General features: G+C 40.6%; 2 protein-coding genes across 7 annotated transcripts in view; one reads left to right on the forward strand and one right to left on the reverse strand.

Moving 5' to 3' along the window:
* The window catches only part of FKBP15 (FKBP prolyl isomerase family member 15), a 51,096-nt gene extending 40,318 nt beyond the window's left edge, over positions 1–10,778 (reverse strand). The window contains exons 1-2 of one of the 3 annotated variants that reach the window (XM_037059061.1): positions 10,538–10,778; positions 5,605–5,720 (exon numbers count right to left, since the gene is read on the reverse strand). In XM_037059061.1, the coding sequence (XP_036914956.1) occupies positions 5,605–5,720; positions 10,538–10,590 (169 nt within the window). In that variant the 5' untranslated portion in view covers positions 10,591–10,778. The other 2 variants (XM_037059059.1, XM_037059058.1) reach the window with 2 other exon arrangements.
* SLC31A1 (solute carrier family 31 member 1) overlaps positions 674–23,084 on the forward strand; it is a 41,364-nt gene continuing 18,953 nt past the window's right edge. Inside the window, exon 1 of one of the 4 annotated variants that reach the window (XM_037059064.1) lies at positions 674–768. The gene's annotated coding sequence lies outside the window, so the exon portion shown is untranslated. Of the gene's footprint in view, positions 769–10,885; positions 11,016–11,491; positions 11,597–23,084 lie in introns of those variants that run through there. The other 3 variants (XM_037059062.1, XM_037059063.1, XM_037059065.1) reach the window with 3 other exon arrangements.

Raw genomic sequence — 23,084 nt, forward strand, 5'->3', positions numbered from 1 at the left:
TTATCACCATTTGATCCATAAAACAGTGGTATGAGCTCCTCTGGGGACGAGAAAACCCAGGCTCTCAGCACTCAAGTGCTTTATGCAATGATAGCAGCAAGCCTAAGACTAGAACCCGGGACTCTGACTTCACTGCAAACGAGAGTCTGGGCTGAGCAAGAAGCATTGCCTAGAAAATGAGGTCAAATTCTATCTACTTTTTTTTTCCCTTCCAATATTTTGACCGCTTTCATAAATGAAAATAAAATGATTTCTCCTTCCCTTACTTCTGGAATACAGAATGTATGATACTCAGGTCACAGCCATTACTTACCTTTCACAATGGTAGAAGAGTCATTCCAGTGTTTTGAAATAAGGGTATATTTAGGTAAGTCAAATATTTACACTCACCACATGAGTAGTGAGACATAACAGCCAAGAACTTATTTTCAAAAGCATCCTTGTTTTTTTATACAGGCCCCAAATAAAGTCACTTATGCTAAACTCTACATAACCAAACTGAGATTGAATTCCAGTTTGGCCCTCCCAGAAATGGAAGCTTAAGCCAGTAATGGCCTGATCAGCACTAGTGAGGTAATTTGCCTGGCAGACCTGAGGCCATCCCCTAAGGGAAAGTAAGCTGACAATAACCAGCCCGCTTCTTTGCCTAATATAATTTCTTTGTTCCTGCTCCCTTCTGCTTACAAGTCTTTCATTTTGTACAGCTCCTCGGAGCTCCTTTCAGTTAGAGTGGATGCTGCCTGATTCAGGAACTGCTGAATAAAGACAGTAAGATCTTTTAAACTTTATCCAGTTGAATTTTGTTTTCTGAATTGTGTATTGACACTTTTTTCTGATTGTAGAGTACATATACATTGTAGAAACTTAGCAACTATAGAAATAGGAAGAAAATAAAAACGACCTGTAACCTCACCACCCAAATAAATGTTAATAGTTTAATGCATTTATTCCTATTCCTTTTTCTACAGACATAAACTCTGCAGCTTTATCTTCCTGAAACAAAATTAATAATATAATGACAACCTCCTTTTTTTAAAATTCTTTTTTTTAAGATTTTATTTATCTTTAGAGGGGAAGGGAAGGAGAGAAGGAGAGAAATATCAATGTATGGTTGCCTCTCGTGCATCCCCTGCTGGGAACTGGCCTGCAACCCAGGCTTGTGCCCTGACTGGGAATTGAACCATGATCCTTTGTTTCGCAGGCCCGCACTCAATCCACTGAGCTACACCAGCCAGGGCCCTCCTTTTCTTACTTAGCAAAGGCACTTCCTTTTATTCTTCAAAATGTCCAAAACAAAAGACAGAGGTCCTAAAAATGTTTTTAGTGGCTACATAAAATACTGCATTATCACGTTACCAAAATATATCCAATTTCCTATTGTTTGATATTTCTTTCCTATTGTTTGATATTTCTTTGATATTTCTTTCTTTCTTTCTCAGATATTTCTTTGAGCTGTCTCCAATTTTTCTGTATTACAAATAATGCTATAGTAAGCACTGCTACAATGCACATTTTTGTCTGTACCTCCAATTACTTTCTTAGAAAAAATTTCTAAAAATGGAACTGGGAAATGAGGGAGTATAATAAACTTTAAGGGTCTGTCACATCCTGCCTAAATGCCCTTGACAAAGGCCATGCCACTTTACACTCCCACCAGCTGTACAAGTCTCCCAGCTTTGCATCCCTGTCAATGTGAGAAATAATCTTAAAAAATTTTTACCAATGGGAGGCAGGAAATAGGGAAAGGGGAAAGTCACCCCACTGTTGCTTTCCTTTGCATTTATTGTTTACAGGGAAGCTGAAATTTTAACATTTTCTATAAACTTATACACTGAACATTCACTTTGTTTTGATGAATTGTCCACTTATATTATTCACTTATTTTCTTAGCCTGGGGTTCACGGTTTCCTTACTTTTTAGTAAAACCCTACAACTAATTTTTACCTCATTCAGCACTTTCCAGCTATATATAATACTATAACATTATCAAACCTTTCTCCTGATACACAGTGTACGACAGAAAAAAAGTAACTACGGCCAGAATGTGGTTATCGGGACAAGTCTGACACACTGAGAAAAACTGTCTCCTTGAGGTCAGCCTAGCATCCCTCTTGAGGTTGGTGTAACTTCTCCTAGCACACCGCATCTTCCTATCTAATGCCATGGAATAGGAAGGTATTTGTGGGTTTGCTAGAGGGATAAGTGAGTCAGATGCTCACAATCGCATGATCGTCTCATTGGCTTAGCATTTCTTTCTCTACGAATTCAGCATTGTACAGATTTTTGAATTCCCAACTCATGAGGACTTTTTTTTAATGGTATGTAGTTTCCAATCTTTTTTTTTAAAGGAAAGTTTCATTTGTTTTTAGTGTCTGTTCTTCTCTCCCTACTTTTTGGAAATGAATATAAGTATATATTCATTCATGTATATGTGTGTGTGTGTATATGCACACACACATTATATGTGTATGTGTATACATATGTGCATATATGTATACGTGTGTATACATACATACATATATATATATATATATATATAATTTTTTTGCACCTGTATGTTGGATCTTCTTTGCTATCTTCAATGTTTGTTACTTTCTTTTTAAACCTTCTCTTAATTTTACTTTACAAACCTTCCCTGACTACTGTGGTTCAGTGGATTGAGTACTGGCCTGTGAACTGAAGGGCTGAGGGTTCAATTCCCAGTCAGGGCACATGCCCGGGTTGTAGGCCAGATCCCCAGTAGGAGGATGTGAGAGGCAACCACACAGTGATATTACTCTCCCTCTTTTTTTCTCTCCCTTCCCCTCTCTCTAGAGTTAAATAAATAAAATCTTTTAAAAAAATGTCCTCCTATTGCCCTGGCTGATGTGGCCCAGTGGGTTGGAGCACAGTCCTGCACACCAAAAGGCTGGGGTGTCAATTCCAGGTCAGGGCACATACCTAAGTTTCCAGTTTGATCCCTGGTCAGAGTGTGTATGGGAGGCAACCAATTGATGTTTCTTACTCACACTGCTGTTTCTCTCTCCCTCCCTTCCTCACTCTCTAAAATCAATACAGATATTTACATTTTTAAAATAAATTTCCTCCTGCTAACCTATTTCTCTTGAAGCACAGTCTGTTGTTTATTCATTCTCTTGTTCTAGTTTAGTCTTCTTACTGAAATGACTTTTTTTTACATCTCGAATTCTTGTCTGAGTCCTGCTACTCTTAGATATTCTAATTTACATTAATGTTCTCATCTCAATGTATTATGTTATTTTCTTAATGTTTGTAAGTGGTTATAGTTTTGATCTACTCAGTAGGAAACATTCTCACTGGATGGAGCTTTCACTGTCTGTAGAGATACTGTTCTGTTCCTTGCTCTCTTTGTTTTTAAACTACCTTTGCATGGAGTTTGATTCTGAGACTTTTCTATTGGTCATTTTTACTTGAAATTTGCTTTTCTTAACTCTTAGGAGGTTTATGGTGGCTTCTTAAATTCATAGAGCTCCCTCTTCTGTTTTTTTTTGTATAAAGTTCAAAAATAGTGTGGATTCCTCCTGAGACTTTCTGACTCTACTTCTATCCTTATTCTCACCTGGATCTTCTCTCCTTTGTTTCTAATATCTCTGTCCTCCTCAATGTTAACTCCACTCCCAGCAGGTTCTTCTCACCGTGCAGACCTTCCCTGGAGGTCACCATAGTGGGGGAGGTTCCCAAGTTCACAGGGGCAAGAGTGCTGCAGTTCTGTTAGCCATCACCAGCCCCTTGTACTTCCCCACCACTGGAGGGCGCAAACACCTTCCAGTTCCACCTGGGCCTACCACACTTTCCGTGAATGCCTTTGGCCAGTGTGGGTTTCTCCCACTCTCAGACTCAAACATCCTCCCACTGCATCCCTGTTTGCTCCCATGCAAATGCTGGTACCATACAAGCCTTGTGGTTGTCAGTGGTCTGTCCACACCTGCTTGTATGTCGGGGTTCATGAGGATACCTCTTCAACTGATTTTGTTGTAAATATTATCCATATGTTTGTCTTTTAATCTAGTAAGCTCTGTTTTTATATTGAAATTTGAAGAGATTCAAGAACTCTGCTGCAGTCATCTTCCCCACAAAGACTTCTTATAAAAACATCCCTTGAACAGAATGGTCTACTATATTGTTACTTCACTTTTTATTTGTACATGCCTACATAAGATTGTATAGGTAACTTTTAAGTTCAAATGCCTTTATATTACTTCTTTAAAAGTATAATTAACTCACAGTTGTTGTTTCCTGATTTTTAAAAAAATCAAGTTACTCCCCTGGGTGGCACCTTAGGTTTATTTTTATCTCTACCCATTAACTCAATCACTTAAAATTGAGTCAGAAGTACACAGCTGATGAAGAGATGTGCCAGAGGAAATGTAAACGCACAGCCTACTAGCAATCTGGTCAGGTTATGGCTTGAAGAACAGGATCCGCAATCCACTCACTGTAAAGCTGCCCAAAGTGACAGGTAAGATTTAGAGCAGGGGTCAGCAAGCACGTTCTTTAAAAGGCCAGAGTAAAGCCCTGGTGGGTGTGGCTCAGTGGACTGAGCACCAGCCTGTGAACCAAAGGGTCACCGGTTCAATTCCCAGTCAGGGCACATGCCTGGGTTGCAGGCCAGTCCCCCAGTGGGGGGGCACTCGAGAGTCAACCACACGTTTCTTTTTCCCCTCCCTTCCCTTCTCTAAAAATAAATCTAAAAAATATTAAAAAGTAAAGGCCACAGTAAATATCTTAGACTTCATGGGCCATATGGTAACCATTACAACTATTCAACTCTAAATATCCTAACAACACCTTCAGTGTCAGCATTGTGCCTAGCATGTAAAAGGCATGCAACACTTTCATCTTCATTCAACAAATATTTAATTTAATGTCCCTCACCACTTGTTCAGTGCTGGTAGCTCAGAGCTGTTTCTATTAGTCCCTCTCTCCCCTTCAGGCTCTTACACAAAGACAGCAGAGTGCAGGAGGGAGGGAAACCTCTGGAGTGACTCAGATCAGTGTCTGAATTTCAATTCTGTTATTTACTGCTGCATGATGCTGATCAAGTTCCTAAACTTCTGAGACTCTAAAATGACAGTAGTCTCACCTTTATCACATAATTGTGAGAATTAAATAAGAAAATCGATGTAAAGCACCCAAGACTGGACACATAGCAGACATTATTAGTCTCCCTTCTCTCTTTTCCCTCAATGAATGTTCAATTTTCTTTTGTGTCCATCATGATGAAAGGTACAGGGATATAGCACTAAGTGTCACTGCCTAGTTGGGAAAAATTTGTTGTCATCATACATCAAGGTAAAAAAAGTAATAAGCAGCTCTTCCTTCTCACCAGAACACTGGACAGTACCTACTAAGACAGCCCTGGGCAGAGTTTTTGAGAGTGGTGTCCACATTGGGCAAAACAGCTTTCCTGTGACCTTTCTTCACCAGTTTCCAACAAAAGATACACTATTTAGCTGCTGGAATTGGTATCTCAGAACTTAGAGAGGCAAACTGATCATGGATGAACCACCTGGCATACCTCTGTGGGAAGGCTGATTTATCCTTTCAACTAATTTGGTAGGGTCTAATCCTAACCTCTTAACTTACCTGCTGGTGCTGTTCCCTGGCCCTTCTTAGGCTGCTTTGGGGCTGTGTACTGGAAGAATTCATTTCCATGGCCAGCAGCTGTCTGATCCAGTCCAAAGAGAGAAGCCAATCTGGCACTGTCAGTAGAAAGTGAAAATAACATTTCATTTGTCATATCTCAAACCTGGTATCATCTTATCTACAATCTTGAATAAATACCTCCTTGACTATATATCCCACCATTCAATAATGGAAGTGGAAGACAAGTGTCTTTGAAATCAAGATTGTATTTGGATTGGGACACTATCAGCTGACCTTACCTGTCCATAAGATTTTAGTCAAGGCATTTCTTTCTGGACCTCAGTTTCTTGCATCTGTAAATTGAGGCGGTTGTTCCAGATGCTATCTATGGTCTCTTTAAACTGTAAATTCTTGCCTTTAGCAAGTCATTGTTTCCTACTTTATAGTAGTTTATTAAATTGAAATAAAGCTGTACTATGAAGTTACACCATCAAACATGGTCCTGTCTACCACTTCCCCTAACAGGCAGAACCATTCTTTTATCATCCCTTTCAATGAAGCTTATGCCCCAACTATTCCAATGAAACTGCTTTTGCAAGGATTACCAACCACCTCTTTATTATTAAACATAATTTATCATTCCATATCTGAATTGGCCTTCATGCTGCCTTTTTACACTGCCAACTCATTTGTTCTTCAAACAAAATCTTCCCTTAACTTCTGTGGGGATACCTGTGAGTTAGGAAGAGGAGCAAGCCCAAATAAGATATCAATAAATGTTAAAGATGCCCATTTATGTCTTCCAATCTCTCTGGATCCTTGCAATCTTTCTCCTTTGCTCAACCCTTCAATGTCCATGCCCCTAAGATTTTATACTCCCTCTCCCCTGGCAATCTCATTTACTTACCTTGGTATCAGGTGCTAGCCAAATGCTGATGATGCTCAAATCTGCATCCTCAGCCTAGAATTTGCTCCTGAGTACCAGGCAACACACTGGGACAACACAGATATCAGACAACACAGATATCCCACAGGCAACACAAATGCAACAGGTCCAAACCAGAACATCTCTCTTCCAGTCCCCACTGCCCCAGCAAAACCTGTTCTTAGTCATCTGCTTCCTCTCTTGGTGAATGACATTTTGTGTTGGACTAACACCAGGTTCAGTGATTTATTAGAAGGGCCCCAAGACTTGGCATATAGTTGTACTTGTGGCTAAGATCTATTACAATGAAAGGATATACAGCAACATCAGCATAGGGAAAGGCACGTGGGACAAAGTCTAGAGGAAACCAGAGCAAGCTTCCAAGAGTCCTCTCCCAGTGGAGTGACACAGAACATATTTAATTTCTCCAGCAATGAGCCGTAACAACATGTGTGAAGTGTAGTCTACCAGGGAAGCTCATGAGTGACTTAATTCCCCAGGCTATGAGTCTCTAGGGACTGAGAAACAGAAACCCTCTAGCAGGTTCCAAAACTCTAGGTTCCCAGAAGAAACACAAAGTTCATGAATCATTTTGTTTGTACAAACAGTTTAGACAAGCCAGCCAATCTTATCATTTACAGAAAGCTTTATCATCAAGGTGGGAAATGTTTATCAATGAAGTTCCCAGATGTCAGCCAAGGGCTGACCTTGTAAGCAGGGCTTTCTAAGGATAACTGTTTCAGTTCTATTCTTTTGTCTAGTTGGGCAAAATTCACTGTCATCATACACCTAACGCATCAAGGTGAAAGAAGTGAAAAGCAGCTCTTCCTTCTTGCCAAAACAGTGGTTAATTTATAATTTTAAAATAAATGTCCTCCAATGCATTTATAGTTGCCAAGGTCTTTATCTAGCCTTAGTTTTATTTTTTATTTTTAAAGATTTTATTTATTTTTAGAGGGGAAGGGAAGGAGAGAGGGAGAGAAGTATAATTTTATACTCCTTTTCTCATCAAAAACAGTAATTGTATTTATGCTACATCAGTGTATTTTAATAAACGGGGGTTCTTCCTGTTGGTAAAATACTTCTTTTATGAACTGTGGCATCAAACATTTACTTCTAAAATAATGATAATGGCACACTGGCAGTCTGGTGGCAATCTGCTTGCCTGATTTCAAATCCAGGCTCCTTTACTTTTTAGCTGGGTGACACTGGGCAATTTACTTCTCTGATCCTTAACTTCCCATTTGTAAAATGGGTATAATAGTAAAAACTACCTCACAAAGCAATAGGGAGAAGTAAATATGATAATGTATATGTATTACTTAGAAGGATGTGCAGTGCCTGGCATTAAGTACACCATGTTTTAAATACATGTGCACACATCCGTAAAATATTAATTCAACTCAGATACCCTTGTAGAGAAGTAAGCTTAATCAATGCACAAACTGACCTGCAAATATGGACTGATATTAACAAGGAGATAAAACTAAAGAACTAGGAAAGGTCTCCCAGATCATTTAGAGAAAACCCCATTATTTAACAGACTGGGATATGGAGAGCCAAGGAGAAGGACGTGACTTACCCAAAGTCACACTCCTAACTAGGGGCAGAATCAACATTAGGCTTTTCTGTCTTTTATAGAACTTAAAAATGCTTTTTGATGATCCGTACTAGGTTTATCTTTTTCTACCTTTATACTGGTGATTTATCATTACTCTGCTAATCTGAAACACAAGTATACACATAACTGGCCCCTTAACAATGCTTTGCGATTTTTAATACTGGACTGATTTTACTCTACTAAATTGAAAGTTTCTTAGGAGCAGGAACTGTGCCTTATTCCTATGTGTATTAGCTAAAGCCAAGGACCATATACTGAACGGGCATTTACATACTTCTTCACATTGGTGGGGAAAGGACTAAAACCAAAAAAAAAAAACACCAAAAAAACCCCACCACCACCAACAAAAAAACAAAGCCCACCAAAAATACCACACACTTCCTGATTACTGCTTCAGGGTTAACCACGGACTTTAAAGAGAGGCCTGGAAACATGGAACGCAGAGTATGGGTCATCTAGACAGCCATCCTAGGCACTAATACTCCCTTTTCTACTAGGCTGGAATATCCTAAATGGAATAAAGTAAGTCATATACTGAAGTCAAGATACTTAAAAATTAATAAGCAGAGTTACAAAGGAGGAAATGAAAAGCAGCCGCAGTGCTTACTGTCATTATGTTCTACTTCCTTAGATAAAACACTGCAGGAAAAGCTGAATCAGAGAATGCTGGTGCAGCTTTCTATATCCTCAAACTTAAATCTGATTTGTTTTTTCTGGTTACTACTGTGAACAAAAATAAGGTATCTGAATAACTTTGTTTACTAAGATGTTCACCATTATATTAGCTGTTGTCTATGTTTAAGAGCAGAGTCACACGCTTAGAAATAAAGTGTTTGAAGTTTGGGGGGCCTGCTGTGGAAAGCAGCAAAGCTGAAGCTCCAAGACCTATCTCAGGCCAGAAATCTGGAAAAGAGCACATGCCTGTCATTTTTCACCCTGTGATTTTCCGTCAGCAGTGCACCGCTTGTTGCACGAAAGTTGAAAGCCCTAACTTTTGTTTACGGACTTCCCCAAATACTTCCACCTAGTGAAGAATGTGAATTTAAAGTATATCTTGTAAACTTTCACACGACACAGCCGTATATAAGCAAAACCGGTTTTATGAAAAAAAATTAATTTAAAAAGCATACTACACAGTCAACATCAGCAAGTTGGACTGTGTGGACATTTTAGTGAATGTTTTGGGTGGAATAGGAAAAATATGAATCCAAGCACAGCTTCACTCTAAACTATCTGAGGAACTGAAAGAACCCAAAGTGGAACTAAGTGGACAAAGGCCATCTAAAGTGGGGGTAGGTAAGAGTGAAAAGAGGATTTAAGGATAGACAGCATAGAGCTAGTCACATTGTAAGTTAAAAGACAGCCAGTGTCATTTTATGTATGGAATCCCTACCAGGAATGGAAGCAACCTGAGGGCACACACAGCAGCTTAAGGATCTTTGCAACCTCTTGGCACTTAGTGGAATGAGGGGTATATATGTTAGTGTATTCATCATCCTTCAATACATTTCCTAAATTTGTTAAACAGAGATGTTCAATGAAAAAAAAGCTGTGCAAAGGTCAGAACTTGGCAGCTCACAAGTTTGAAGGGAGTCCAGCTGTCTGGTGACACAACACTAGGGAAATGGCTGAAGTGATCACTAGAAGCTGCCGCTTGAAGAACTTTAGCCCGGGCTAGTGGCTGGGGCAGAGGATAACGACATCAGTCTCTTAGATTGGTTTTAAGTTTTAGAGTGCACTTTCACAACCATTATTCTTTCGGCAGGTACTCACTGTGTGTCAGACACTAGGCCGAGCGCTGGGCAGAGATGAACAACATAAGAGGTCTCCGTCGTGTCAGCGCTCTTAATCTAGTAGTAGGTTCGGTGTGGAAGGACAGAGACAATCACGCCTAGCTCTGGGACTAAAGAAGAGAAAGCAATTCTTTCTGCCTGGGGTTGTGGAAGAAGACAAAGCACAAAAAGGCCACATCCGAGATAAGCCTTCAAGGATGCTGGAGCTGACTCACCAGGGCTAATTCTTAAGTGTCATAGCATTGTCCACCCAGGAGAAAAGTCTTACACAGCCCCAGGTGGCTCCTACGAAGCACTGAGAGGCAGGTATTCACATCAGCAATCACCCTCATTTCACAGGAGAAACTGTGACCCAAAAAGCAAAAGGCGAACTCAGGGTCATACTGCGTGATCCGGGGAGATGCCAGGCCCAGAACGCAGGTGGAGAGACGCAGCAGTTCTGAGCTCTGCCAGGATTCTACGATCTGAACCGAGAGTACCGGAACGTGGCAAGGGTCTGGACCCGGAAGTTGGTCACAGGTCTGATAAGAGAACGACCCCTCCAACCACATGCTCGCCTTCCTCAGCCACGCCCTCTGCCCCTCAGTCACTCACCCGCCGCTGGGCGAGAGGAAGTCGGTGTCGTCTTCTTCCCCCGCACCTAGCATCACGCTTGCTTTCGCCCGGCAACCGGGAGGGAGTCGGAGGGTTTCGAGGGCGTTTAGCCGCCGACGTCGTGAAATGCCGCGGCGGCGTGCTGCTTTCCGGCAGGGCACACTATTGCATGTTTTCTCAGCCGAGAGGAGACACAGGGTTTGGGGAGGGTAAAGGGGCGGGCCTCTGGAGCACGCGCGCCGCGTGACGTAAGCTTCTCCAGCCCTGAGAGGCGGTGAAATCCGCGGGAGCTCCGAAGTTCTGTTCAGGGATTGGCCAATGAGGCAGGGGGCGGGGCAGCGGCAAATCGGCGGCCTTGGTCGCGGTGTTGGACACGTCGAGCGGGTCAGAAGTGAAGGGGGCTTCTGAAGAGTCGTGAGGGGCTTACGGGTTAAGGTTCTGGAAGGGAGGCGCCGGTGGCGGAACTCGATCTGGGAAGGTAAGTCCTCCCTCGCCCCTCTCTCAACCCTTGTGCAAGCTCAGTTTTTTCTCCTCCGGGAGCAGGTCTGCCCACTCCACTCTTCTCGGTTTGGAGAAAGGAGAAAGGGCCCAGGATTGGTAGTCTGGAGCCCTGAGCTGTCGGTCCGGCCCCAGCAGCGACATAGCTGGAGTGACCTTGAGGCACGATGTTCCGTGCCTCAGTTTCCCGGTGTGTAAAACTGGTCTGACGCCCGTACCGCCTGTCCCCTGTGGCCGACTTCACTAGCCAACGGGCTCTTTGTCCAGTGCTTCTGTGTGCCGGCTGCTCAAGATGCTTTTAGGCCTCAGAGGTCATCGGATTCAATCTCCGTCTACTCACAATCCCAGAATGTACAGGGAGGAGGAGAAGGAACTTTAAGTAAGCACTTGCTTGACTAGTCTGAGGTCACCCTAGTCAAAGGACAGACGGGCGGTATTCCTGGTCTCTTGCTTCGGGACTCAGTGAGCTAATGCAGCCCTCAAGCACTGTGTCCTCACGGAGTGGTTGCTAGACTGGCTACATCTTGAGAAAAGTCCCCCCTCTAGAGTCCATCTGTGCAGGTGAGGTGCAGGAGAGCTGGGATGTTCTGGCGCTGGGTGATGGAAGGAAGGAAACTTTAGAAGCCGAAAATCCCCAGCCCCGGCCTTGGCCTGGGTTTTGCTTAATCTTCCTGCCACACACCTAAATCAACATTATATAAGTATTTCTTTGGTTAACCTGGTATAATTCTTAGAACAATTTCCACGTAGGGCTGGCTTAGCCAAGGTGTGGATAAGCAAATAATGTCCATTTCCATAGATCTCTCTGGAGTTTTTTTTGCTCCAGGCCTCTCTCTCAGTCTGGTGAGTACAATAGGTGCCCCTTACCCACATATTTTAAGCTTTTAAATTCAGTTGGTATCTCTCTCCCAGAGAACTTTGAACCTCTTGGCACTTCCCTTGTTATGCTTTTTATTATAACTTGTGAACTTGTAAACCGTAAACTCAAGAACAGGGGGTTGTTTTATTCATCTTGGTGTCTCTTGTGTCACAGAGCACTATGCCTTCTTGCCCATAATGGGTTCTTATTAATTCTTTGTTAGGTTAAGTAATGGAATTCATCCTTGTTCCCTTATTTCTTAATTTACTCTCTTAGGATGACCCCCCTACCCCCACCCCCCGCCCCAGGGACCCAGAGAGCCCAGCAATGGCTATGGCTTTTATAGGTAGCTTTCAGAAAGATAAAAATACTGTACTAGCTGTGAACTGGCTAGGTCGCTCAGTCTCCTGTTAATTGAAGATGATTTGACTTGTCTATAGCTCTGGGCTGGGGGAGGAAGAGGGAAATAAGATAGCTAGAAATATTATATGTAACTAATTTTTGTTGGTGAAGTAATCCTCTGTTGAACTGAGGGATAGGTCTGTTGTCTGCTTCCTGTGTTTATTTTACGGATGAAGATGGTGAAAGCAACAGAGGCTGATAGTGTTCAAGCAGTGACGCCTCTGGAATCTAAGCACCAGAACAGGGACCCTTTACAGTAATTCTGTTTAACATGCGAACTTGGTTCTCAGGAAATAAAAGAATGAACTGCCTGAGTAACATAGCTCTTTTTAACCCCTCTCCCCAGTTCTGGTCATGGTCATTTTAGCACCAAAGTATCTAGTGCTTTTTAAAAACACTATAAAGAATCTCTTGAGTGTTTATCTTGCATTCTTGAGTAGGGTGTTTTTATCTGTGGTGTTTAAGTAACACCTATCTATTGTTGAGGTAGGCAGCAATCCTAAAATGTGCATCAGCCTTTTTCATCATAGGGACACCATAAATATGCCTGCCCAGATCACTATTGTGAGAACCCAGTTGCTGCTTTTGAATGGCAGTATAAGGAAATTTGGAAAGTAAGGCTTCCTCAGTCTTTGAACTGCAGAATTGGGTGTTCCTAAAAAGCCATGTCTTCCTTAATTAGAATATTGGAGTCCGAATCAGGAAACCTGAATTCCCATCCCAAGACTTTCTAAGTCACTCTGAACTTGGGCTGGGCTCCCTAGACACTTTGTAAAAAGGAGTGGATGAGATCCAGACACTATTTATTCAGTGCTGCAGGGGATGCAGAGGTAAGGCACAAACCTGTTTGAATTAAGCATTTTTGTTTGTACACAGCTTTTAAGTGTATTTGTAAAATTTATTGACCTCCTAAAGGTTAATCAGGAAGCAGCAGTTAATAACAATTCTACTCAAAATTAGCAATTTTGCTAGAGAGATGACAATTTTCATATACAGATACACCCATACTAATCTGTACTGGAGAATTCATGTTAAAATTGGTAGTTTAAAGTTATAACCAAGTTAGATCATAAGTGTGGTGGTAGGGATATGAATTGAATATAGTAAGTTGGGGGAGTTGGTATCATGTTCTTTCTGTTCAGTCACTGAAAACAAAAATGCTAGAACACAATTCAGGAAATATTATCTGAAAACCTGCTGTGTGTTGGGTGTTGCCTAAAATTTAAAAATGAGTTAATTATTAATAGTTGAGTAGTAGTTATCAATAGTAGTTGGGAATAATTGTAGTACACAAACAGCCATAATAGAATATGTAGAAAAGTAAGTCCTATACGTAGAAGTTAATTGTTGTGGAATTTAAAAGGAAGAAATGATCATATCTGGTTTGGAGGAGAATGTGGAGTTAGAAAATGGCCTTTGAAGATGAGGGTGATTCCAAGTGGAAGTGAGAAAATAAAACTTCCCAGATTGAAGGGGTGGCTTTGGCAAAAGCAAAAAGGCGAGGAAGAGGGCAGAAATTTCTTAAAAGATAAGAGTTGCCCTCTTATCTGATGCAATTAGGATCTATAGTTAACTGAAAAAGTAAGTTAAAGTAGGGAGTCATACAGATATTAGTTACAGGCAGACCTTAAACATTTTACTTTAACTTAAAGCATAAACATGTTGCCATTCTTAACATAATCCTTTCCTTGGACTGTAGGTCTCAAGGATCTCCAAAGTACAGCATAAGGGCCAAGTCTTACCTAGTCTGCTGCCTGTTTCTGTAAATAAAGTCTTATTGGAACACAGCCAGGTTCATTTCTTTACATGTTGTCTTCGGTTGTTTTGAGATACAAGGTAGAATTCAGTAGTTATTTATGTCATCTTTACTAGTCTTTTCAAAGCTTTCGACTTGGTTTTCATAGGAACAACTACTACATTCTTAAGCTCTGGAGCCAAATTATTTTGCCATTTATTGGTTGTGTAGGCCTTGGACAAGTTGCCTACTTTCCTCCTTTTAAAATAGAGACAATAATAGTATCTAGTTCTTACAGTTGCTGTGAAGATTATCTGAGTTAATTCATGTGAAGCACTTAAAATAATGTTTGGCAGGTATTAAGTTCTCAATTAATTCTGGCTGCTGCTGTTTTTCTCTTCTCCTTTATACTTCATTACTTTGTATAGTACTTTATTAAATTATATATTTATAGTAATTAGCATACTGACACAAGCTGGTTTGTGAACACACACAGCTGATAAGATACCCTATATTAGTGCCCCCTTCACTGGAGAGGGAGAGCAGGAGTGCTTAGTGGCCTTGCTCGTGCGCCATTTACGTTGGTGACAAGGGTTCTGTGGGATAGCTTGCTGAGGGTATAAAACAACAGTGCACAGAGGTAAGGAGGGGATTAAAATTGAAAAGGAGACCAGGGCCATATTTGTCAGAACCTTGAAGGCCAAGGTGACAAGTTCATCCTTAGCTCTAAATAACATAGTGATGAAAAAAATTCAAATGATTGAGGCGTGTAAGAAGTAAAAAGTAAAAGTTTCCCCACTCCATGTGAGTAGTAGCTACTTCATTTTTGTAATAGTCCTTAGAATGTGGAGTCGTGAGGATTAAGTGAGACAAGTCATGGTAAACGCTACTTGGGACACTGGTATTAATCTTTTGGAAACCTCAGCCCTGTTGTTTTGGTGGGGAGGAATCATAATATCAGTTTTGAATTGAGAAAAAGAAAGGTTCTAGACTGAATGAGACTAATATTAAATGACTGCTCTAAAGGTAACAGTTTATACCATAGTCTTAAGAATCTCTGATCCTTAAGTCTGTTCATCTCCTTGTTCCAGTTTGGCTCTGCTGTTTATTCCTCTTTGTACCTTCTTCACCAGAAGTGCTACAAAAGAGGAAAAAGATATAATTATCATTCGAAAAACAAGTGTTTACAGTGACAAGATGGCTTCAACTAGTAGAAGATGCCAGATAAGTCAGTGACCAGGTAGCATCAAGATAACTCTGCCAATCATGCCTGGCTTGCTAGAGCCAAGCGTGACTGGGGAACAGGAAGTGAGGAAAGAGGGCGGGTTCCTGAGGCCTCCATTCCCACATGCAGCTGTTAGCATAATAAACCCGTTTTTTAAAATCCAAAGTTTTCTGTACTTTGTGACTAAATGTGAGAAGTCATCAAGAGTCTGATACTTAATACACTAAAATGAGCAGTGTATGCCAAAAGAAATCTTATAGAAGGGATTGGGAAGGAAGTTCTGTTGCTTTGAGTTATATTTCATAATTTAGGTAACATCCCCGAGCAGAGGAGGGCCCATTCTTAGGAATGCAAAGCCCTGCAGAGAAGGAAAGGGTTGAGGAGGGTCCACCCTACTTCTTTTCCTTTGCACAAAGACCCCAGGCTTTTGTAAACAACCTGCTTTTGTAGGCTGGGGACATTATGTAATACATCATAACAAGATGGAAAAAAAGCGTTGCAAAAGAAATACGAGGAATGATTGCGAGGGAACTCTTAAAGAGCAAAACTCTAGCAACCAGTGAAATATTAGAGGACCTTTTTTTACCCAGGTCGAGTCCCTTCCTAAATAAATAGAATTATTATAGAATGGTACTGAGTGTTTATATAATTTTGAAGCAAATTAGAGCACCTAGAATGCAGTTGTTCAATTTATCAGATGAAAGGCAGAAGAATGCTGCTGTGTACCCTCAGGCCCCCATTCCTTTCTCCTGCCTTTCTTTCTGGCTTGTTATCAGCTCCCATGTAACCCTGTGCATAGTATATACCTTAGTACATCTTATATTACATTTTAATTTTTTAAAATATTTTATGTATGTACTTTTAGAGAGAGGGGAAGGGATGGAGAAAGAGGAGGGGAGAAACAGGAATGTATGAGAGATACATCCATCAGTTCACACACCTTCAACTGGGGACCCAGGCATGTGCCCTGACTGGGAACCAGTGATCTTTCAATTCATAGGCCAGTGCTCAATCCACTGAGCCACACCACAGGGCATATTTTAATTATATTTATATGTATCCCTCCTCCACCAGACTGAGCTTCTTGAGGCCTGGGGATAATTATAGTACTTTTACTCAATCAGTACACAACAAATTTGAATGAATAATGAAGAGACTGAGTTCCTTGGGGTCACACAAATAATAAGCTCCAAGAAGCAGGTCTAGGATCCAGGTCTTCTGATTCCATCTGAGGTATTGAACAACTTTTCTAATTTTCTTTAACATTCTCTATGCATTTTCATTAAATCAGCCTTTATTAATTAAAGGAAGGGAGAAGTGAAAAAGGAACAGTTAAAGTGGTTTCCAGTTTCCACCTCACACACACCAAGTTAATTCCCAGTATTCATAGGCAAGCCAACAACAATGTGATCTAGGTGATCGAGACCCTATACATCTAAAGAAAAGTTTAATCAGAGGGTACTTTGGTTGTAACAAGAAGGCAGTTAAAACAGAGTTTTGCCAATACGATTGGCCCTTGAACAACATGCATTTGAACTGTGTGGGCCCACTTATACGTGGATTTTTTCAATAAATGTATAGTCAGCTCTGTATCCTCAGGTTTTGCATCTGTGGCTTCAACCAACCACTGACCAGAAGTAGTATTTTCCCAATTAAGGAGGGCTGACTCTATGCATTGTTTTATGCCATTGTATATAAGGAACTTGAGCATCCATGAATTTTGGTATATGCAGGGGTTTCTGGAGTCAATCCCCTGCAGACACTGAGGGACAGCGGTGAAGTTTGGGGGGAGTCAGATGTTATTTGTGGCTTTTGACTGCTCAGGGGTTGGTGCCCCTCAACCCTCGCATCGTTCAAGAGTTAGCTGTGTATATGTATCGGACTAGCAAGTCAAACTTCTTTACATCAGACTGTAAAAGGCTGTATAGGTACTTTAAGTGACATGAAAGTGATCCCTCTGTGTGAGTTGGACATCTCCTTTCAGAGATTAATCATGTCATCCAATGAGTAAGTAAGCTATTATTGATAATATTTCATACTTAATATGAAAAGTATGTATATCATACTTTTCATATTAAGTATGAAAATATAATACAAAAGTATTATATCATACTTAATATGATAATATTTCATACTTATACTTAATATACCTTAAGATTAGAACGTATTTTGACATTTTATTTGATCCTCATAAACCTGCAAGAGTAGCAGGGTAGGTGTTTTCATATCCATTTTGCAATAAAGGGACTAGTACTTGTTGAGTTTAGGTAACTGGCTTAATGTCACGTGGCTAATAACGGTGAACTTGGGTCTATTGCTCAGAGCCTTTGATAATAACCTGGTGCTTTTTCCACTCTTACCACACCATCTATAAAGTTCTCTGAAAACTACCTAAATCATACTAAAGCACTCAAGGTTAACACACTGGAAATGTGTCAAGGCTACAAAAGAATCCAGTAAGAGGAGTGTTAAGAGGCTACATCTCGTGATCGCTTTATTCCAGCATGTGGCTTAGTCAACAACAAAAGGTGTCAGAAAAATAGAGTCTACTGGCTGGGAGATACACACCCTGTTGGACTTAGGCCCTTCCATCATTGCATAACTAAAGGGCCTTTTTAGTTTCTTTGTTTGTTTGATATAATCAAATTTGAGTTGTCCCATTTGGACAAGGCAAATAAAAGCCTTTCTAAAGCCTTTGTAAAAAATGTGCTTGTATACTTGATCTTCTTTGCACGGAAAGGTGAGAGTGGGCAAGAGAAACAGGAACTTCTGTGTTATTCGCCACTAAAACAGGATATGTAAAATTCAGAAATCCTTCCTGCTTAGCTGCTTCCTGGCTACCCTATGGAGAAATGGGAGGGTTGGGGAGAGTGGTTAGCCTAATGTTACAGAAGTCTTCTGTGAGAAGCAAATCTTGGGGTTCAGTTGACTAGAGTGCAGTAGCATCATCATTCAATAACATGGGCCTCAGTTTCCCTATCTGTAAAATAAAGGAGTTGCACTTAAAATATATTTTTTAAAAGTAGGAATTATATTCATGTGGCTCAAAATTCAAAAGGTTCACATGGGTCTGACCAGCTCTCCTCCTAGGGATCACAGTGTTGCCACTTTCTTGCTCACCCACCTCCCAGATGTAGTATAGGTGTTTACACACAATACGTAGATACTTTTCCTCATTATTATTATTATTATTATTATTATTTATTTTATTTTTTTTGCAAATGAGCATACAGTGTGCCTGCCTTGTTCATCTCATAATATACCTTGGAGCTCATTCTATGTCAGTATATAAGGAGCTTCCTCATCTTGTTTATGGCAGCAAAGTATTCCATTTTATGGACATACGATAATTTATCAATGCCCTGTTAATGAACATTTAGGTTGTATTTTCAATATTTTGCTCTCACAGACAGTCCTGCAGCAAATAACTCTGTTCTTATAACATTTCACAGGTATGTCAGTAGGTATTTAGAAGTGGAATTGCTGACTCAAAGGGTATGTGCATCAGACTGATAATTACTGACTCTGCTAGTTCTGATAGTTTATGAGACTTTAATTGTAAGTGAAGAGGGAAAGAGTTGAAGGTATCATTTTCTTGAAAACATTCAGAAACTACATCTTTTTAAAAAAATACTTTATTTATTTACTTAGTATTTATTTTTAGAGAGAAGGTAAGGGAGGGAGAAAGAGGGAGAGAAACATTGGTTGGTTGCCTCTCACACATGTTCCATCTGGGTACTGGCCGGCATCCAAGATACGTGCCTTGACCGGAAATTGAACCGGTGACCTTTTGCTTTGCAGGATGACACCCAACCAACTGAACCATGCTGGCCAGTCTTAAATAAAGGTGCCATGTTATGGCTGAGAATGAAGGGGCAGAATTAGTGCCCCTTACATTTCTTAAGAAACTAAAATGTAGGAAAGATAAGGTGGCCAAAAGCAATATAATATATCTCTGTTTCAAGATGGCATTTTGAGCACATCTCTTTTTCTGCCCCAAATCCCAATGAAATGACTATAGAAATATAAAAATAAGGAAAAGTATATTTTTATTTATAATAAAATATATGTATTTGGTCTTCATCCCATTTCTGGCACAGAGCTCCTAAAACTCTTGGAATTTCCTAAGTAAAGAGAACAAAGCTGTCTTTTTTTATTGCATCTTCTGTTGAGGACCTCGCCCTATATATCTCGTCCTTCATCTGGCTATTGATTTGTATACTTTAATGTCCTTTATAATACATTGGGAATCTAGTGAGTAAGTGGGGTTCCTGAGTTCTGCGAGCCCCTCTAGCAAATTAATAGAACCCAAGGAGAGAGGAGTCATGGGAACCTATGATTTGTAACCAGTAGGTCAGAAGCAAGGGTTACATCTGGGGTTATTATAATTGGCATCTGAAGTGAAGGGCCGTCTTGTGGGTCTGAGCCCACAGCCTCTGGAATCTGACGTTATCTCTGGATAGACAGTGTCAGAATTGCATTGAACTGTAGGCACCTAGCTGGTTTGGAGAATTGTTTCATGGTGGAAAAAGAACCTACCCCCACAAAAAAGCATCTGTGATAATCAGAAAAGAGGGAGAGAGAAGCCTGAAACTTTGAGACAGTGCAAAGAAAATAGATTCAGATTGGAAGCAAATAGCTAACCACCTGATGGAACATAGGTAAAGGACGCCCCTGCCTGTGGAGTTACTTGCATGGGATGCACTGGCACACCCTCAAAACTCCCCAACTGAGAACCGCAGGGGTTAGAAAGGTTAGCTAGCTATGAAGTAATGGCTGAAGGACAAGTCAAAGTGTACCTGTGCCACGTTTAGAAAGAACAGCAGATTAAAAGTAACAGTAATGAATATTTATTGAGGGCTTACTGTGCTTAGGCCCAGTGCTGTTTAGATACACACTGTCATGAAGTAGTTGCTATTGTCATCCCTATTTTAGAGGAAACTACCTTTGTCCTCTTAACCACTGTGCTGTCACCTAAGCGAGCTCCTCATAACAATCCTTAAACAATCCTATGAGTAGGCTCCATTTATTATCCTGATTTTAGAGCTGAGACAGAGATATTAAACAATTTGCCTAAGGGCCCACAACCAGTAGGTACAGTTTTACCAGTTAGAGAATGAATACAGCTCCAATGTGTACTGGGCAAGTGGCCACAAAAAGGAAATGGGAAATGCCTTTTCTGCCCACAACTTCCTCCTCATGTTTTTGTTTGTTTGTTTGTTTGTCTTTGGTATCCTAGTCAGGATCTCAAAATGAAGTCAGGATCTCAGAGAGGCAGGAGTTGATGGTTAGGGACAGACCCTTGAATGCTTAACTGGGAATCCTCATCTGAGGATATATTTTTATCGATTTGAGAGAGAGAGGAAGAGAGCGAGAGAGGGAAAAAGAAAACATCAATTGGTTGCCTCCCGTAAGGCCCAGACTGGACCGGGGATGGAACCCACAACCTTTGCAGTGTATGGGATGACGCTCCAACCAACTGAGCCACTAGGTCAGGGAAACAAATCTTAATTTTATTAATCATGTTAGAAACTAACATCCAACAGTTTATTTATATAAATTAGCACATTTCCTATTTAAGGTTTGTCTTTCTGGTAAGTAGTTCAACTCCTATATTTTACAACTAATCTAAAAAAATAAAACTGCAGAAAATAAATAATTTCCCCTTCATCTGGAACTCAAGAGATTTTATTCACACAGTGGGTGAAATAACCTCTCCCAGATCCCAAAGACGAACCATTGGCGATTCAGTGTTAGTCCAGGCGGTTGTTTGATTGTTAGGCCGTGGTATGTGTGAGCTGTTATAGAGACTCTGCTGGCTCTGCACCCCGTTGGAATACCAAAGCGTTCTACTTTAGATTCTAGTTAAATCTTGACTTTTTTCTTCCTTATTTTTTTAAGCTCTTGTTAAACATCTGACTCTTAGATTCTTTGTACTATATATCTGTGTTGTACATATTTTTAATTCAGAACTGGGGTTCTCAAATTTGAGTGCATAAGAACTGCCTATACAGCTTGGTAAGTGTCTAAATCCTCAGGCCCCACTCCCGAGAGGAGATGCAGCAGTCTGGAGTGGGGTCCACAGCTTCCACTGTCAGCCAGATATCTCAGATGATTCTGATTTCAGGCCATCCTTGGGCCACACTTTGAGAACCCCTTGAATTGGGAGGAAAGTCATTAGTATTTATTACTACAATATATGTTATTAATGTGCCAGTCACTTTGATATGTATTTTTTTATATTTTGTGTTCAAAATATTGTGAAATGTTACTACCCTAGTTTTATGTTTATGTATTATCCCCACAAAGTCTTAGCGACACATTCTGGGTCCCAAAGATGGCACAGCCTGTTGACTGTCAGCAGTCTGACTCCAGAAACCAGGAAGGCTCCTGCTGTTTCTGCTTCGGCAAGGTATCTGTCAGTTGAAGCAATTATTTAAGTTTGGTCATTGGGAATTTTTTAGAAAGTGATGTGAACAGTGTGCTCTGAAATGTGTTTGGTAAATAAGTGTTAAGCCACTGAAGTGTTAGAATGTCTAAAGCTTATTTAGGTGGTCACAACTGGGATGGTGCTACTGGCATTTAGTGAGTAGAGGCCGGGGATACTAATATTTGGGATGTGCTTAAAAAAGATAAGTGTGCATTTGTTTCTCATTGAAACAATATTATACACACCTAAACTTCTCTTGTTGAAACAGGTCCCAAAGATGAATTATTCAGTCTCTTCACTAAGGAAACTGTGACCATAAAAATGAAATTACCTACATGTTTTGGAAAACTCGGGCTAGAACCAAAATTCTCTGACTTCTAGTCTTATGTCCTTTCAAACTGTAGTAATGATAAAGGTTAAGGTGGGCTTCAACTCATATGTTGCCTGAGAATGATCCAGAAGACTGTTGAATCAATGGTTGGAAGTGATGATTCTTTATGACAGCCTTCAGCATTTGAAGTTCATACAGAGACATAATAATCAGAAATGACCCGGTATCTTAAAGGAGTAAAATAAATGGTTACCTTTTTATGAGTTTCTGACACTATGAGTTTCAGTGTTTCTGACACTGAAAATATATAGCAGAATGGCATTTGGGGTTTTTTGTGAACATTAACAAAATGCTGAAATGTGGCCTGGCACTTGGGCTGTATGGAAGTCCATTCTCACCTAGAGCCACATTGAGGTGGAGCAGCCAAGAGCACTGCAGGTAACAGTGTTAGCGCAAACTGTGTGCCTTTAACATGGCGTAAAGCACTGCAGGATGCAACTACTTTGGAGGTAGGTGACAAGTAGATTTAGCTCCTCCCAGACAACTGAATGGGCAAGGACTTCGTAGACTTCACAGGGCATGCTTGGATAACTGGACATTGACTTACCTAACATGTAGGGACTGTCCATGTGTGCCTCCCGGTAGAAACAGGTCTTCATTTCTTCCTAAGCTTCTCTCAAAACTATAACTGTTTCCTTATCTCAGTTTTTTTTTGTTTGGTTGTACCCAAAAAGCAAAATAGCTAACTTTGTGTTAAGAGACGGGCACAGAATGGTCAGGTGTAAGTACCAGGATACAAGTAATAGAGCAATGCACTTGAGGTCAGAATCTGGACTCTAATTGCACAGTGTGGCTAGACTGACTGCCACGTGACTTCAGCTAGTCAGTTAACCTTCTGTACCTCAGCTTTCCATCTGTGAAATGAATAGTCATTCTTGTTTAATCCAGGCCTGTCCTTCAAGTACAGTTAGGTTTGGAAGCATACTACATTCATTGTTGTATCCCAGCAGAAAAACCTGAGAATATGCCACAAAAGTAAATGAAGTTACTATTGGACCCAGACTTAG

This window comes from Sturnira hondurensis, unplaced genomic scaffold (assembly GCF_014824575.4).
Source record: "Sturnira hondurensis isolate 20B ecotype Veracruz unplaced genomic scaffold, ASM1482457v3 Scaffold0010448, whole genome shotgun sequence".
In the NCBI taxonomy this organism is placed as follows: domain Eukaryota; kingdom Metazoa; phylum Chordata; class Mammalia; order Chiroptera; family Phyllostomidae; genus Sturnira; species Sturnira hondurensis.